The sequence below is a fragment of the Palaemon carinicauda genome, chromosome 3 (genome assembly GCF_036898095.1).
Source record: "Palaemon carinicauda isolate YSFRI2023 chromosome 3, ASM3689809v2, whole genome shotgun sequence".
Classification (NCBI taxonomy): Eukaryota; Metazoa; Arthropoda; class Malacostraca; order Decapoda; family Palaemonidae; genus Palaemon; species Palaemon carinicauda.
In genome coordinates, this window is record NC_090727.1 from 171,617,133 (window position 1) to 171,633,767 (window position 16,635).

General features: G+C 33.2%; 2 protein-coding genes across 5 annotated transcripts in view; one reads left to right on the forward strand and one right to left on the reverse strand.

Moving 5' to 3' along the window:
• Window positions 1-16,635, reverse strand: part of LOC137638048 (glutaminase kidney isoform, mitochondrial-like) — a 480,442-nt gene that overhangs the window by 55,949 nt on the left and 407,858 nt on the right. The window lies entirely within an intron of this gene.
• LOC137638044 (glutaminase liver isoform, mitochondrial-like) lies at window positions 8,093-15,247 on the forward strand. The gene is made up of 5 exons (XM_068370136.1): window positions 8,093-8,270; window positions 10,323-10,454; window positions 10,828-10,982; window positions 11,760-11,900; window positions 13,808-15,247. Exons 1-5 carry the CDS (start codon window positions 8,103-8,105, stop codon window positions 13,953-13,955), a joined length of 744 nt encoding a protein of 247 aa, XP_068226237.1. The 5' UTR covers window positions 8,093-8,102; the 3' UTR covers window positions 13,956-15,247.

The following is a 16,635-nucleotide window of genomic DNA, read 5'->3' on the forward strand; positions in this document are numbered from 1 at the left end:
TGTGAAATTTTAGACGTTTTTGGCACTGGGCGATCTTTGTTGTCTACAGCGGGAAACGTGTGCCATTATGGAGTGCGGGCATCACGTTCGGGCAAGGTCGACGCGGGTGTAGGGTATGGGGTGGGGAGGAGGTGCCTCTCTCCTCCCTATATATATATATATATATATATATATATATATATATATATATATATATATATATATATATGTATATATATATAATATATATATATATATATATACTGTATATATATATGATATATATATATATATATACTGTATATATATATGTGTGTGTGTATGTGTATAACATCTTAAGATTTGCAGATGACAGTTGTTTCTAGTGAATTCTGGGAGGAATTGCATTAGATGATAGAAGATGTGGATAGAGAAAGCAGAAATGTTGGACTGAAAATTAATATGAGTAAAACTAAGATAATGTTCGATGAAAATGCAGTGAGACAACAAATAATCGTTAAGGACAAACCTTTAAAGATTGTTAATGAATACCAGTATTAACTTATGTATCAGAAACTTTAATCCTTATGAAACTCTTAGAACATGAGCTAGTTATAATTCAAAGAACAGTGGAAAGAACAAACTGAAGTATACGATAGTCTGACAGCATGTAAGGAAAAGAAATTAACTTTTGCAGTACATATATTGAGAATGATACATAATAGATGGCCAAAAACAGGGGCAGAATGGGTCCCCAATCATTGCAAACGAAGCAGGTGGAGGAAGAGAAGACGATGGATGAATGAGCTAAGAATATTTGCGGGTATATACTAGCATCGAAAACCCAGAAACAGATGCGAGTGGAAGGTCATGTCTTAGGAATTTGTCTTGCAGTAGATTAGCTACAGTTGATGATGATAATATTATATATATATATATATATTTATATATATATATATATATATATATATATATATATAGTGTATACAACAACAGCAACAAATGCTGCCGTTTCTAGTACAGTGCTGGACGAGCCTCAGACATGTTAGTTCATGTCTGGGGTTTGACCATTTTCATCAGTGGTCAGTGAAAATTGGTGATGGTGGGATATTTTCACGTGATGGCTCACAACTAACCAACCTAGTATAGGGGGCCGTGACTAGTGCAGCATTTCTGATCATGGCGATACACAATTCATTCACCACGTTCAGGTATCCCGCACGGAAAAGGGGATATGTGTGTGTATATATATATATATATATATATATATATATATACATATATATATACATAAATATATATAAAGTGTGTGTATAAAAAACCATTTCCTTTATCAAAGTTTCGCCAGATACGATATTTCAGGTCTGAAATCCTCCGGAATTTTATGCACTATAAATTCAAGGGCTCTGTAATCGTACTGTTATAAAATTATGAACCCAAAATTCTGAGGTGTGGAATATACTCTCTCTCTCTCTCTCTCTCTCTCTCTCTCTCTCTCTCTCTCTCTCTCTTTTCTTCTCATCAGCATGAAAAAAAAAAACTCAAACGATCGAGAATCTAGACTTGAAGTGAATATTTCCACAAACCTCAGATCATTCTCTACGTGGCCAGAGAAAACACAGATGTTTTGCCGAGATAAACATTGCATATATCAATAGCGTTTACTTCAAAAGTCGCATTTATCTGGGGGGAAATTCACTCGCCAACAAATACCACACCCACGAAAACCTAATTATGATTCGAGTAACTCACTATTATTATTATTATTATTATTATTATTATTATTATTATTATTATTATTATTATTATTATCATTATTATTATTATTATTATTCAAACTGTTTTAATTGCTATTTCGTATGACAGGAACTATTGTTATTGGAGTCTTTTGTTTATATTATAGCTAATTCCACTTCCAATCATCATTCTACCTTGAGAATGTTTTGAGAGAGTACGAGAGTGACTGATACCTTCAACTTTATGCTTCGTATCTGGTGGAATTTTTTTAATATATATACATATATATATATATATATATATACATATATATGTATATATATATGTATATATATATATAAATATATATATATATATATATATATACATATATATATATATATATATATATGAGAAAGAGAGAGAAAAAACTATTTATGATCAGGGCAACCACAAGGCTGTGTATTCTAAAATGATAATAATAATAATAATAATAATAATAATAATAATAATAATAATAATAATAATAATAATAATAATAATAATAATAATGCTCACATTGTCTCTTTTAAACCTTCACGTCAATACTGAAAACGTCGATTCAAAGCAAAGCTCTTTCGGTTTTATCTTATATCTCAAAGCAACTAACTTGATAAATGCAACTGTTTAGAATGTACCTATAATGCATCTCACATGAGAGAGAGAGAGAGAGAGAGAGAGAGAGAGAGAGAGAGAGAGAGAGAGATTAATTAAACTGTATGTGAGCATATTGTGTATTTACATCTATCTTATATGTATATGTATTAGAAACGTGCGTGTACAGACAAACTTGTATACATTCATGAAAGGATGTATAGTAGCCTAAATGCATAAAGGCCTACATTATGAAACACCAACACAAACAGACTGATGTAAATCTCACTTTATAGTTTACGTATGGAAGATTTATTCTAATGTTACTTTATTTGACATATTTGCTTTAATTGCTCATTACTTCTCTTGTAGTTTGTTTATTTACGTATATCCTTTCCTCACGGGATATTTTTTCCTATTGTAGCCCTTGGGCTTATAGCATACTGCTTGTCTAACTAGAGTTGTAGCTTACCTAATAATAATAATAATAATAATATTAATGATAATGATAATAATAATGGAAATGATAATTATAATAATAATAATAATAATAATAATAATAATAATAATAATAATAATAATAATAATAATAATAATAATAACATAGCTTACCTAATAATAATAATAATAATAATAATAATAATAATAATAATAATAATAATAATAATAATAATAATAATAATATGTAACTGTAGAAAGAGAGAAGGTTTAATTACGTTTCTATCCCTTTTCTATTACATCTTGAGCATAAAACTCAGGTTTCTACTTATGACTTATTATCATCATTGCGTTTTAACTTTATTTTAGAAAATGGAATAAGATTTAATCGTATCAATTTAATGTACACCTATCTGCTGTACGTCCAGATAAGCATATACAGTATATATAGATGCAAATATATATATATATATATATATGCATATATTTATACATATGATATATATGCATATATATGCATATATTTATATATAATTTATATATATTCATATATATTCATATATATACATATATATATAGATAGATAGATAGATAGATATATACATATATATATATATATATATATATATACATGTATATATATATATATATGACTGTGACTACCCTCACCCTCCACCTTACGGTAGAGTATGCTGGAGTCAAGGAAATAGGGTATCTGTTCTACAATCTCAACCAAAAAGATTCCCGAGAACAAGAAAATATAAGGTAAAATGTATATATATATATATATATATATATATATCGAACGAGCTCAGTAACTGGAGATGACAAACATTGCGTTTCAACCCCGAAACTCTATCCTTAGTAACAGACTATGTCTAGGGGTACAGGGTCCAAGGCCCTAACGTCGCCAGTAATCTGCCTGTAAATTTATTCCCCAGCTTCTATTTATACCCGCCATCTACAGAATAAAAGATTATCCTCATCATATTACTGTTTAGCTCGACTTTGTGCCCGTTGCTCTCTGAGGCCACCTTTGAGACGGCACGTTCTCTAGAAAATTATCTCGAGAAGAAGAAGATCGCTCCGCATGAATCACTGGCGAAACGTAAACAACATTGTATCCCCCCTGACAGTCTCCAAAACACGATTCCTCAGTGCCACTGTTTATGCTCTTCTTTAGCCTGGTTTCTTTATGCGATTCCTCAGTGCCACTTTATCTCACATCATTTATCTAAATTCCTCATTTCTGAAGCCGAATGTTTCGTAAATTGTCCCATTCATTTTCATAGGATCTTTTGTTCTCGTTTTTCACTTCAATCGACGTGTTATCGTGTTTTGGGGTCACCACTCCCACCTTTGCCCTTTGCTTCCTTCAAACAGACGTCAACATACACGTCTTTTCCCCTCCCATAAGTCTCCCCTTCCCCCTAAAGGCTCCTTTCTTCCCCTTCCTGAACCCTCTGTCTTCCTCTTTCCCTGGCGAGGTGCCCAAAGAGAAGACTTCTTAGAAGTCATTCTCTCGACTCATTATCACGCCGAGCCTGTTCCCTTCCCCTCATGAAGATGGTGTACATTCTGCCGCCTCCTGGTGACCTGCCTCCTCTCCCCTGTCAAAACAAAACACGAGGGAGATTTCGTGATGTGTGCTTTCACGAAGAGAGAGAGAGAGAGAGAGAGAGAGAGAGAGAGAGAGAGAGAGATTTCAGAGCTGATTTTCACGAGAAAAAAATGAGTGAGATGGCAAGTGAAGAGAGAGGTTGGAAAGTTAAGAGTTGATACTTCAAAGAGAGAGAGAATATATGATTCAGAGCTGAAGTTTAACACACGCACACATACACACAAACAGGCCCAAACACACATGAGAGGCTCATTGTTGAATGTATAATGGTATAAAGAGTTAATTAGAAACTGATTTATTCGAAAGAAAAAGTCCCCTAAGAAATTTCATACCTGATATTTGACACTTCAAACGAACAGAGAGAAAGAGATTTTCTCATTATCTAACCCAACAACAAAAACATGGGAAAATAAGGTAATTCAACAACAGTATTCTTAAGCAAAGTAAAGGAGTCTTTTTCCCTTGATAAAAAGAAGCTTTATTCTATGTTCGTACTTTTCCTAACTGTTAACGATTTGTTATAGTTATCCATCTCTGTGCTTATTCTTTCTTTCCTATATGGACCTTTTTCACAAGTACTGACGTTCAGGCCTCAGGCATATCATTCTACATTTGTCTAACATAATTTACTCAAAGTTAAAAAATCTTTTTGTAACTGTATGAAAAACGATCGACTGTAATTCAAAAACTTTTAATCTAAATACCTCTTACCATATGTAGAAGAGATCATGGTGAGGGGTAGATGGAGATGATTTGGGCATGCTCTTCGCACTCCCCAAAAGAGATCAGTTCACCAAACTTTCAACTGGGCTCCACAAGGCACTAGAAAAGTTGGAAGACACAAGCCCACATGGCTGTGGACTTTGAAGCGTGAAGTTGTAAATGAGGAATGGAGAAGTATTGATTTAAAATTTCAAGGTAGGGACGGCTGGCGAAATCTTACTGAGGCCCTTTGCGTTAATAAGCGTAGGAGGAAATGATGATGATGATGATGACCTCTTATCTTGCGTCAAGTTTATTAACTCCTATTTTGAACAGATATTCCCGTGAGCACAACTAACAAATTCTTAGGTATTTACAGGTCCTTATTTTGCACGGATGGCCGCAAGGCAAAAGGATAATCTTAACTAGCCGTTGGCATACCGTGACCCCATTAAGATGTGTCACTGCCACATTCAGAAATGACAGGTATTTAATGTTCCTTCGACATTCGAGTCATGTAACTTTAATCTCGAAAGTTGGATCTCTCTCTCTCTCTCTCTCTCTCTCTCTCTCTCTCTCTCGGTTAGTTTATTTTAACATGACGTTACTGCAGCCTCAAGGACTCATAACTTGACCATATTTACAAACAAATAAGCCCGTTAGTTCTTATTTCCTTTCATAAAATTACGAGGAAATAAGTCGTAAATAAGAGATTAGGCGGCTCTAGGTCTTTAACATCTATGGAGGAAGCATTAGCCCTGGCGACCACTTAATTAAAAATGCCACTTGACAGGTAAGGGAAACTTGTTGCTTTGAAGACAAATAAATCTCGTTCTTGAAATTAAGTACCTCACATAGCAACGCTTATTAAAACAAAAAGAAAAATAGAGAAAAATACGTAGCTATAATTTTTTTGTTCTTTGTGTTTGTTGATTGTTCGTAACTATCATATGTTTATCTGTATTTTACTCTCTCTCTCTCTCTCTCTCTCTCTCTCTCTCTCTCTCTCTCTCTCTATATATATATATATATATATATAAATATATATATATATATATATACTCTGTATATATATGTGTGTATCTATATACAATATACATATGCTTTGTATAAACAGATATATATACTGTATATATATATATATATATATACTGTGTATATATATACATATATATACTTTGTATATATATACTGTATATATATACATATGTATACACAGTATATATATATAATATATATATATATACATATATATATATATATATATATACTGTGTATACATATGTATATATATATATATATATATGTGTGTGTGTGTGTATATATGTATATATGTTTATATATATATATATATATATATATATATGTATATATATGTATATATGTATATATATATATATATATACATATATATATATATATATATATATATATGTATATATATATACGTATACCTACATACCTTTCTGAGTGGAGATACCTTAACGTGATTAAATAGTTTGTGTATCGCCAGGGTCAGCAAAAATTTACTTGTCAGGGCCACTCATACTAGCTTGGTTTGCTGTGAGCGATCACACCAAAATCTACCACAATCTTCAAGCTGCACTGGCCAAAGTCATATGGCAACTGGCCAAACCCCAGACATGGCCAAGACATGTCTGAGGCTTTGTCCTGCAGTGGACTAAAAACGACTGCATGTGTTGCTGTTTATTGATGCATATATATATATATATATATATACACACACATATATATATATATACATATAAATATATGCTGTATATATATATATATATATATTACTGTATATATATATATATATATATACATCTATATATATATGTATGTATAGATATATATAAACAACATTTTGATATATATATATATATATATATATATACAATAATAGTGAAAGTAGTGTAGAAAGTGTTTAGTGGATGGTGTGGCAGAATTATTAGAAAGAAAGGGCCCCACAACACAAAGTAGAATGAGAGGTAAATGGTGCACTATATATGAAGGGGTCGATGCGCTGTTGGGAAGGCTCTGTGTAGGGAGTAATTGTGCAACAGTTTGACTTTAATATACCAAACGAATAACAATAACGAGAAATAAATAAACTTATTCAAAATGGAAACGGAAATCAAGTTAGATAATAAGAAAAAAAATATATAATAAATTCTATTGAGTTTAATAAGGCTTTGAAATAGAGGTTGTCATGAATAAACTCTTTGTATAACGAATAAAGAAATCTAATTCCCCCCCCCCCCCCCCCGATATGCACGACTCGACAAAGGTTCTTTTTGTCCGATTGTTTGTACCTTACTATATCCTTTCTTGTTACGTTCTCCCCATAAGTTTATTAATAAACATATTCAAATCAAGTGATACTTGATTTCATAAAAAAAAAAAAAAAATTGAGAAACGTCAAGGAAAGTAATAGCGGGAAAAGCTATTTCAAATGCAAGTAATATTTCATTCTTTTCAGTTCAATTCAATTCTTAAAATAGTTTTATTTTAATCATTCATTACTTCTCTTGCAGTTTGTTTATTTACTTGTTTTCTTTCCTCCCTGGGCTATTTTTTTCCTGTTGGAGCCCAGAGGTTTATAGCATCTTGCTTTTCCAACTAGGATTGTAACTTAGCTAATAATAATAATAATAATAATAATAATAATAATAATAATAACAGGTTTCAAGAAAGAAAATGAGAAACGTTAAGGGGAGGAATAGCGTGGAATATTAATTCACATTATTATTATTATTATTATTATTATTATTATTATTATTATTATTATTATTATTATTATTATTATTTGCTAAGCTACAACCCTAGTTGGAAAATCAGGATGCTATAAGTCCAGGGGCTCCAACAAGGAAAATAGCCCAGTGAGGAAAGGAAACAATGAAAATTAAAATATCTTGAGAAGAGTAACATTAAAATAAATATCTATACAAGTAATTTTTTTCATTCTTAGAATGGTGTAGATTAATTATAGTATTGATGTTTATATTATTATATTTTCCAGTGTTGTTCAATGGAAGTCAATGCTGAGAGTATGTCTGTCATGGCGGCGACCTTGGCCAACGGAGGCATCTGCCCCATCACGGGAGATCAGGTCATGAAACCTAACGCCGTCAGGGATGTGCTCTCTCTCATGCACTCCTGTGGCATGTACGATTACTCTGGGCAGTTTGCTTTCAAGGTAAGAATATTGTGTTTTTTTGCCCCTTTGGTTATTTTTTCAAGAAAAAATTTTCACCTGTTGTTTTTTAAGACATTTTTTGTCACCTGTTATTTTCAAGAAAAATTTTCACCTGTTGTTTTTTAAAAGATATTTTTTCACCTGTGGTTTTTTAAGAATTGTATTTCACCTGTTGTTTTTTGAAGACATTTTTTGCACTTGTTGTTTTTTATTTTTATTTTTTTCATCTTATTTCTTAAGAAAAAAAATTTTCACCTGTTGCTTTTGAAGAAATTTTTTTCCCCTGTTGTTTTTGAAGAAATTTTTTTCACCTGTTGTTTTTGGAGAATTCTTTTTCACCTGTTGTTTTTGAAGAATTTTTTTCACCATTGGTTTTTGAGTTTTTTTTTCACCTTTTTTTTTTTTTTTTTTTAATTTCATGTGTTGTTTTTGAAGAAATTTTGTTCACCTGTTATTTGCTAAGAATTTTTTCCCCCGTATTTTTGAGGAAATTTTTTCCCTGTTATCTTTTCAAAGAAAATTTATTTTTCCCCTTTGGTTATCTTTTTAAGAAAATTATTTTTACTTTCTGTTATTTTTTAGAAAATTCATTATCCCCTTTCGGTCATTTTTTCCAATTTATCTTTATGAAATCACTTCATTCGAAAATACAACAGAATCTAATTTGTTTTCCTCTTAATTTGTCGTTTTATATTTTTATTCAAGATTTTTGATGTTTCAGAGTTAGAGATCACTTACAAAATCTATTTTTACAATATGTAGATTGTCTTGTGGTCCTTTTGACCACCAAACGAATGCTATTTTCAATTTCATTCTGTTCCCTTCTGATTGTCCTCCCTCTGCACGTAGCGCCTCGGACGTGGGTGTCCCATAACAACTTCCATACTGAACTAAAGGTTCTCGGCAGTATAATCTAACTTTATAGCTTTCGGTCCCCACACTGAAAAAAACGTCTGAAAACGACGAAAAACGATGAACATTTTTTTAAAAAACGCCGAAAAACAATGAAAAAACGCCTGAAAACGCCGAAAATTTGCTATTTTGAGTTCGCTTTGATCTCTTTTCACTTGCCTTTCTAACGCCATTGAGTACATTGTTTCATTTTAAAGTCTCGTTCAAGATAATATCCCTAAGGCAAAATTTCTATGAGAGGCCAAGAACAGAATCAGTTGTCTCATGATAAACTATTTTACGCGATGCACTGTAGGCAATACTTAAGGGTCTTAGTAACGATCCTTCGGTCCCTAGTTGCGTTTATTTTATTTCTTTTTTTCTTTACTTCACTTGTTTTGGGTTTAAATCCAACCCTCCACTAAAGTCGAGTGAACTACTACTCGGGCGGGTCCATATTAATCATCTAACGAAACATTTTCATTATAACTTATACAATTCTTTGATTGCAGCATCTTCCAAATCATATGATCTTGTGAAAAGTAATGTCTTTAGTTTCTCCTTAAATTCAATTGCTCCCTTTAGGTCCTTCATTTCAGTTGGCAGTTTATTATAATGTCTTGGCTCACAGTAGCTAAAAGCCCTTTCACCAAATTTACTATTTGTTCTTGGTTCAGATAGCCTATGTTTGTCACTCATGTGTCTTGTGTTAACATTTGTTTCTAGTTCTAGTTTATTCAGGCATTCTTTTAGATATTTTGGTTCATTTTGGTTCAGTATCTTAAACGTCAGCAGGAGTAGCTTGTATTCAATTCTCGCTTTTACCGGTAGCCAGTGTAATTTCATTAGTGCAGGGGTAACTCTTTCCTTTTCACTTCCATTCTTGGTTCTTTTTCTTCCATCTTGCTGCCCAGCCTCGTTACTTTTCACAAATGTGACTCTGGGATTTACCTTAGATACATTTGAGCACTGAATGGCCTCTAGCCCCCAGCGCCGGTCTATTTGCCCAAAATGCTGATTAAAATCATCGACATAAATTAATCTATTTGACATCAGTTGAGATCAAGTTAATATCGGTATTTGATCTTTCATAAATAGTCTCAGATCCTGTATGAAAACGCCTCCTTCATGAGATCTTTTTTTTTTTTTTTTTTTTTGCAGGTTGGTCTTCCTGCCAAGTCAGGGGTATGTGGCGCCATCATGCTTGTCATACCCAATGTGATGGGCATCTGCATCTGGTCACCCCCTCTTGACCCGTTGGGAAATTCGGTTCGAGGTCTCAAGTTCTGTGAGGTAAGTGAGATTTTGAATTGTTTATTATGAAGCTCCAGTAAAAGTATTATAATGATAAAGATAATTAATTTTATTATTTTAGTATGAATGAGTGCAGTTCATGTAAGTGGTAGGGTCCACCTTGGTCTCCTACAGAGAGCCAGCATAAAGTATAATAGATACAAAAAAGTACTTATAATCTAAGTATACATCAGTGGAAGGAACCCTTATTCTTCACTGTACAGTATCTATACTATCTCACACTACGCAATCTGCGCAGTGTGGGTGCGTGCAGGTGACTGTGATACTGAATATGTGTTTAGTTCAAATACTGCTTAGGAACATATTACTCTCAAACAAAAGTCCAGTGCCTCAATAGTTTCGTACTCCGTAGGAGTTGGTCCAAGTCTTCAATTTCCACCGTTACGACAACCTTCGCCATGCAGCCAACAAGAAGGACCCTCGAAAACAGAAGTTCGAATCTCGGGGACAGAAGGTAGTGTCACTCCTGTTCTCTGCTTGCTCCGGTGACGTCACGGCAATGAGAAGGTGAGCTGTTACTTCCAGTAATATACCAGTAGTATTTATAGTATTATTGACCATGAAACATCCCTAGTATTCTTTAAGTTTTATTCCAGCTGTGACCAAATTGTAGAATGATCTTCCTAATCAGGTAGTTGAATCGGTGGAACTTCAAAAGTGGAAACTTGCTGTAAATGTTTTTGATGTTGGACAAGCTGACATAAGTCTTTTTCTATAGTTTATTAATGAAAGATCTATTTTAATGTTGTTACTGTTCAAAGAATATGCTATTTTGATTATTCATTACCTCTATGGCAGTCCGTTTATTTCCTGATTTACTTTCTTCCCTGGGCTATTTTTCCCTGTTGAATCCCTTAGACTTAGAGCATCTTGCTTTTCTAACTAGGGGTGTAGCTTAGCTAGTAATAATAATAACTGAAAAGCAGAATACTAAAAGACTAAGGGCTCCAGTAGGGAAACAGCCCAGTGCTGAAAGGATAGAGGAATATATGGTAATCTATAAAGGAGAATTAATAAAGGTTTATAAAATATATTGAGATCAGTAACAAAGTTCAATATATAGGTCATATCTGAAGTAAGAAACGAAAGTTATGTAATAGTATGAGTATTAAGAATAGCAATAATATCATCTAAATAGCCATAATTATTATCGAAATATCCATAAGACCAAGAATCATAGCCAACCTTTAAATTGGCCTACCGATTTAGGAAAAATCTCAAGTCCCACAAACCTAACCAGAGACACTACCAACAATTGACATCAAGTCCTCCTTTGATCAACAGATACGCTCTGGCCGGCCTCAACATGTCTGAGAGCGACTACGACGGGAGAACGGCCCTACATCTAGCAGCGGCAGAGGGTCACATGGACACCGTCGTTTTCCTTCTGGAGAAGTGCAAGGTTCCGTCGGCGCCAAAAGATAGGTTTGTATTCTGAACCAGGCCAACTGTCTTAGTTCGTCTAGCATTTTGGTTCCAACCATTAAAAAGTGGTTTGCTAGTCTAGTATTTTGGTTCCAACCTGTAAAAGGTGGTCAGCCAGTCTAGTATTTTGGTTCTAACCTGTAAAATATAGTCAGCTAGTCTAGTACTTTGGTTCCAACCTGTAAGAGGTGGTTAGCCAGTCTAGTATTTTGGTTCCAACCTGTAAAAGGTGATCAGCCAGTCTAGTACTTTAGTTCCAACCTGTAAAAGTTTGTCAGCCTGTCTAGTACTTTTGTTCCAACTAGTAAAAGGAGGTCAGCCAGTCTAGTACTTTGGTTCCAACCTGTAAACTGTGGTCAGTCAGTCTAATACTTTGGTTTCAACCTATAAAAGGTGGTTAGCCAGTCTAGTATTTTGGTGCCATCCTGTAAAAGGTGATCAGCCAGTCTAGTACTTTAGTTCCAACCTGTAAAAGTTTGTCAGCCTGTCTAGTACTTTTGTTCCAACTAGTAAAAGGAGGTCAGCCAGTCTAGTACTTTGGTTCCAACCTGTAAACTGTGGTCAGTCAGTCTAGTACTTTGGTTTCAACCTATAAAAGGTGGTTAGCCAGTCTAGTATTTTGGTGCCATCCTGTAAAAGGTGGTCATGCAGTCTAGTACTTTTGTTCCAACCAGTAAAAGGTGGTCAGCTGTATAGTACTTTTGTTCCAACCAGTAAAAGGTGGTTAGCCAGTCTATTACTTTGGTTCCAACCTGTAAAAGGTGATTAGCCAATCTAGTACTTTGGTTCCAGCCAGTAAAAGGTGGTCAGTCAGTCTATTACTTTAGTTCCAACCTGTAAAAAGGTGGTCAGTCACTCTAGTACTTTGGTTCCAGCCTGTAAAAAGTGGTCGGTCAGTCTAACGCTTTGTTTCAAAACTGTGAAAGACAGAAAAATCAAACGGCTTCCACTGTTTGATTTCAATACTTCACTGAATCGATTATAATTTCATGGACATCATTTCAAGGGATCATGGTAAGGGGCTGGGCTTCAATGAATCAGCGGTAGTATTTCAATAAACTGAATGGGTCTCTGGAAGAATTTTAAATGGTAAATGGCACATTGAGCAGGAATTAATAGACTAATGCTAGAGGTTCAATTATTACAATCTCTGTCTCATAAAGATAATTAATTAATAGTTTTTATGTATTTTTTACCGATAAAAAAGTCCCAGAAGACACTAGCGTGTTTAACTGAGCCTGAATAAAAAGGCACGGCTTATAATCCAGGATTGTTATGTTTAGCATAGCGATGGACGCTTCCAGTTTCACTTGCTTAATCAACTCCATTTTGAAGGAAGTGTTAATGCACGACAACGAAATATGAGGGATCATATCTAAGAGGATAAACGAATCAGGGTTGTTTGTCTAAAATTTTTTAGCTGTCCATATTGCAAAATCTTACATGAGCTCTTGGTCGCTATACTTCTGTTTTGCCTGGCAATTCAATCATGTTATTTGTTTTTATTGCCTATAAAATCAGAGGAAGTTGTCTGGCAAAGTGGTTCTGATTCTACGGTAAATAGATGCATCTCAGAAATCCCTATTTCTTCATTGTTTTGTTCAGAGATTTTGGATAGCCTTGGTGCTGTGCTGACGTTTCTCCCTAAGTCCTGTTTATCAAATCCTATGTAATATGTCAGGTTATATTTCTGCATTTGTAAAAACTTTAGCCTTTGTTATTGTACGTTTGCCCTTGAAAACTGAGATAAGATTAATTATAATCCAGAACTATAAACAATATTTCTGTTATGTGTAAATATAGGACATTACTGTTTGAAAAAAAAAAAATATCAACTAGAGCCTGAATATTGATACTTACTTTTCCCCTCAGTGGATGGGATTACTAATTCTTTTTTCACTCAATAGATGGGGCCACACGCCTGCTTCCGATGCTCGAGAATTCGGACATCCTGAAGTGGCCGAGTTCATCAAAGAGCACGAGGAGAAATTAGAGGAGGAAAAGCAGAAATCCGTCATACAAGAGGACGATGAAGAGACCCAAGCTGAGCAATAAATCGAGGAGCATTTCGTTACTCGAAAATTTGAAATAAAAAGTGTTTATAGAAAGAATTTTTTTGTTAAGCGAGGACATCTTCAAATTCGTTCCGTAATGATATTCCGTGATACCTTAATTTCTTATATTTTCCAATAGTTTAGGTTATACTATAGTGTTTTAGATATTGGGGTGTTTAATCTAAAACCCACAGTGAATCGAATACACGCGTTGTGTGTGTTTGTCAATGAAAACTGGCGGTGTACTCCAATAGGAAAAGTCACGCAAAATTAGTGCTATTCTATAAAGAGAAAAGCAAAACGAAAGACAGTATTAATGAACAAAAGTGTAACAATGTCCGCATTATTCGCGTTACGCAAATAGAATTTTCATTGCACCATTCAAGAACCATTAAGAGCCATTACCATATTTCTCAGTCAATGATTTTTCCCCCATTAGTCCCTCCATGGATTCAATTAGATTTAAGTCTGCCTAATTTCCTCGTAATGAGAGACCCTCTAGGATACGCAAATTCATTTTACTGATAGTAATACTCCCATTGTATACTCGTGTGCAATAGTAGATATAGTGTTGCACTAAACCAACCAGTATTTTATCATGGAAAAGACGATGTGAGTTTTTCTTGGGGGAGGAGAGATTTTGAAAAGTGTCCCCCCCCCCAAAAAAAAAAAATATAGGCATTCGTAGCAGCGGTAGATAAAAGATAGATATGAAATAGATTTACACAGAAAAATTTAGAAAAAAACATGTCACCCCATAGTGCATTTAATAAACCTCATAAATCGCCATACGAACGAAGAATATTATTTTATTGTTTATTTTTGTTATTGTTATTATTTATAATATAATACGCATGCATTCAACTTTCACAAAACATAATGAAATTTTCCCTTTTTCTCCTTTACTATCGGAACAAACTCTTTTTTCTATATATTGGTTAACAAAACAGTTAATTTTTTTCAAATATATTTTCGCATACTAGACGTATTGCAAGCAAAGCCTACTGCGTTTGAGTTCTTCAACCTCAAATGTTTATAGAGAGAAAGTCAATTAATATCCAAGTTGTAAATCACTTTCGTTATTATTTCTCTTCGTGATTCACTTTTGTTTTTTTTTCTTTTGTGATTTATGGATAGCTGTGATTTGAAGGCTTTTGAACGAATATGAAAATGGATGTTGAATGGGGTGTTTTTTTTTAGATGTACGTTAACATACATACAAGCTATCTTTTTCAGTATACAAGTGAATATAAAAACTTGAACATTTTTATTTTTGCATACATATGTACACATACACACATTCATATATATATATATATATATATATATATATATATATATATATATATATATATATATATATATATATATATATTTATATATACATATATATATATATATATATATATATATATATATATAAATATATATATATATATATATATATATATATATATATATATGTATGTATACTGTATATTATGTGTGTGTAAGATAGATAGATATATGAAAAGATAAATAGATAAAATGTATGTGCAGCGTTATAAATAAAGAGTTGTTTCTTATCTTACGAATATTCAGAATATTGAGGATAAAAACTTATAAAAAGTAACAGAGATAGAATTACGAAAACTACTTTGCATCATTTCATCAAACTCTCTCTCTCTCTCTCTCTCTCTCTCTCTCTCTCTCTCTCTCTCTCTCTCTCTCTCTCTCTCTCTCTCTCTCTCTCTCTTGATTTAGCTGCATCCACTCTGAAAGTAATATGATTATATACAGTAAATGAATAACGAACCATTACCTGGTTCTCCATATTCATTACGGTCAGATTCACTCTGACATTTTTCAAGTCCAATATTTCTTTTTATTAGACACCCGGACCATCCTGTTTCCGTGGGCTGAAAATCTTGATAGCTCTTATTTTTTTCATGTTTTACCATTCCTTCTACAAGGTCTTTGAACTGGCAAAGCTAGCAGGGATACATAACCCTATCGTGGTAGGGTTTAAACTAAATGGCGTTCTCCCAGTCATTTTTTTTTTTTTTTTTTTTATATGCTTTCATTTTGCTCATGTTTATCATGAGCATTTCATTTCCATTCTCTAATTATAGGCAAAATTAGTTTCTTATTGTTTGTGTTATTCCGAATCAGGTAATAAGAAATCAGAAATTTCTTCCAATATCAGGAGAATCATTCATTTTATTTTGAGATTGACCAGTGACAATGGGAACTCGGTGTTACTATATTTCTTTGTTTTAATTGGGTTCTAATTCAGAGAAATTTGCGTTAAGAAAGCCGAGTATAATTTAGTAATAATACGTTCTTACTACATCATTATTTCGGCCGAACTAAATCTGGGGATGTTAGAAAATAAACTAAAAAGCTGAAAAATTGCAGGAAAATAATTTAATTTTTATCTCATGAAAGTCAGGAAATGGTAAAGATGATAATCGCACGAAATATACTGGTTAAAAATGTGGACAGAATACGAATGAAAAATGTTGGAATGTGTTGAAAAAAAATAACATGAAACTAAAGAGTAATTAAAGAATACGAGATTATTCTGTTGCAAAATTTTAAGGGTTCGCTTTCAGAGGAACCTTAGCAAATGGCCCACTTCCTGAACGAATAAGGATTCATATCCATAGATTTTATTGGGCTGATGTCATATTGCAATAATA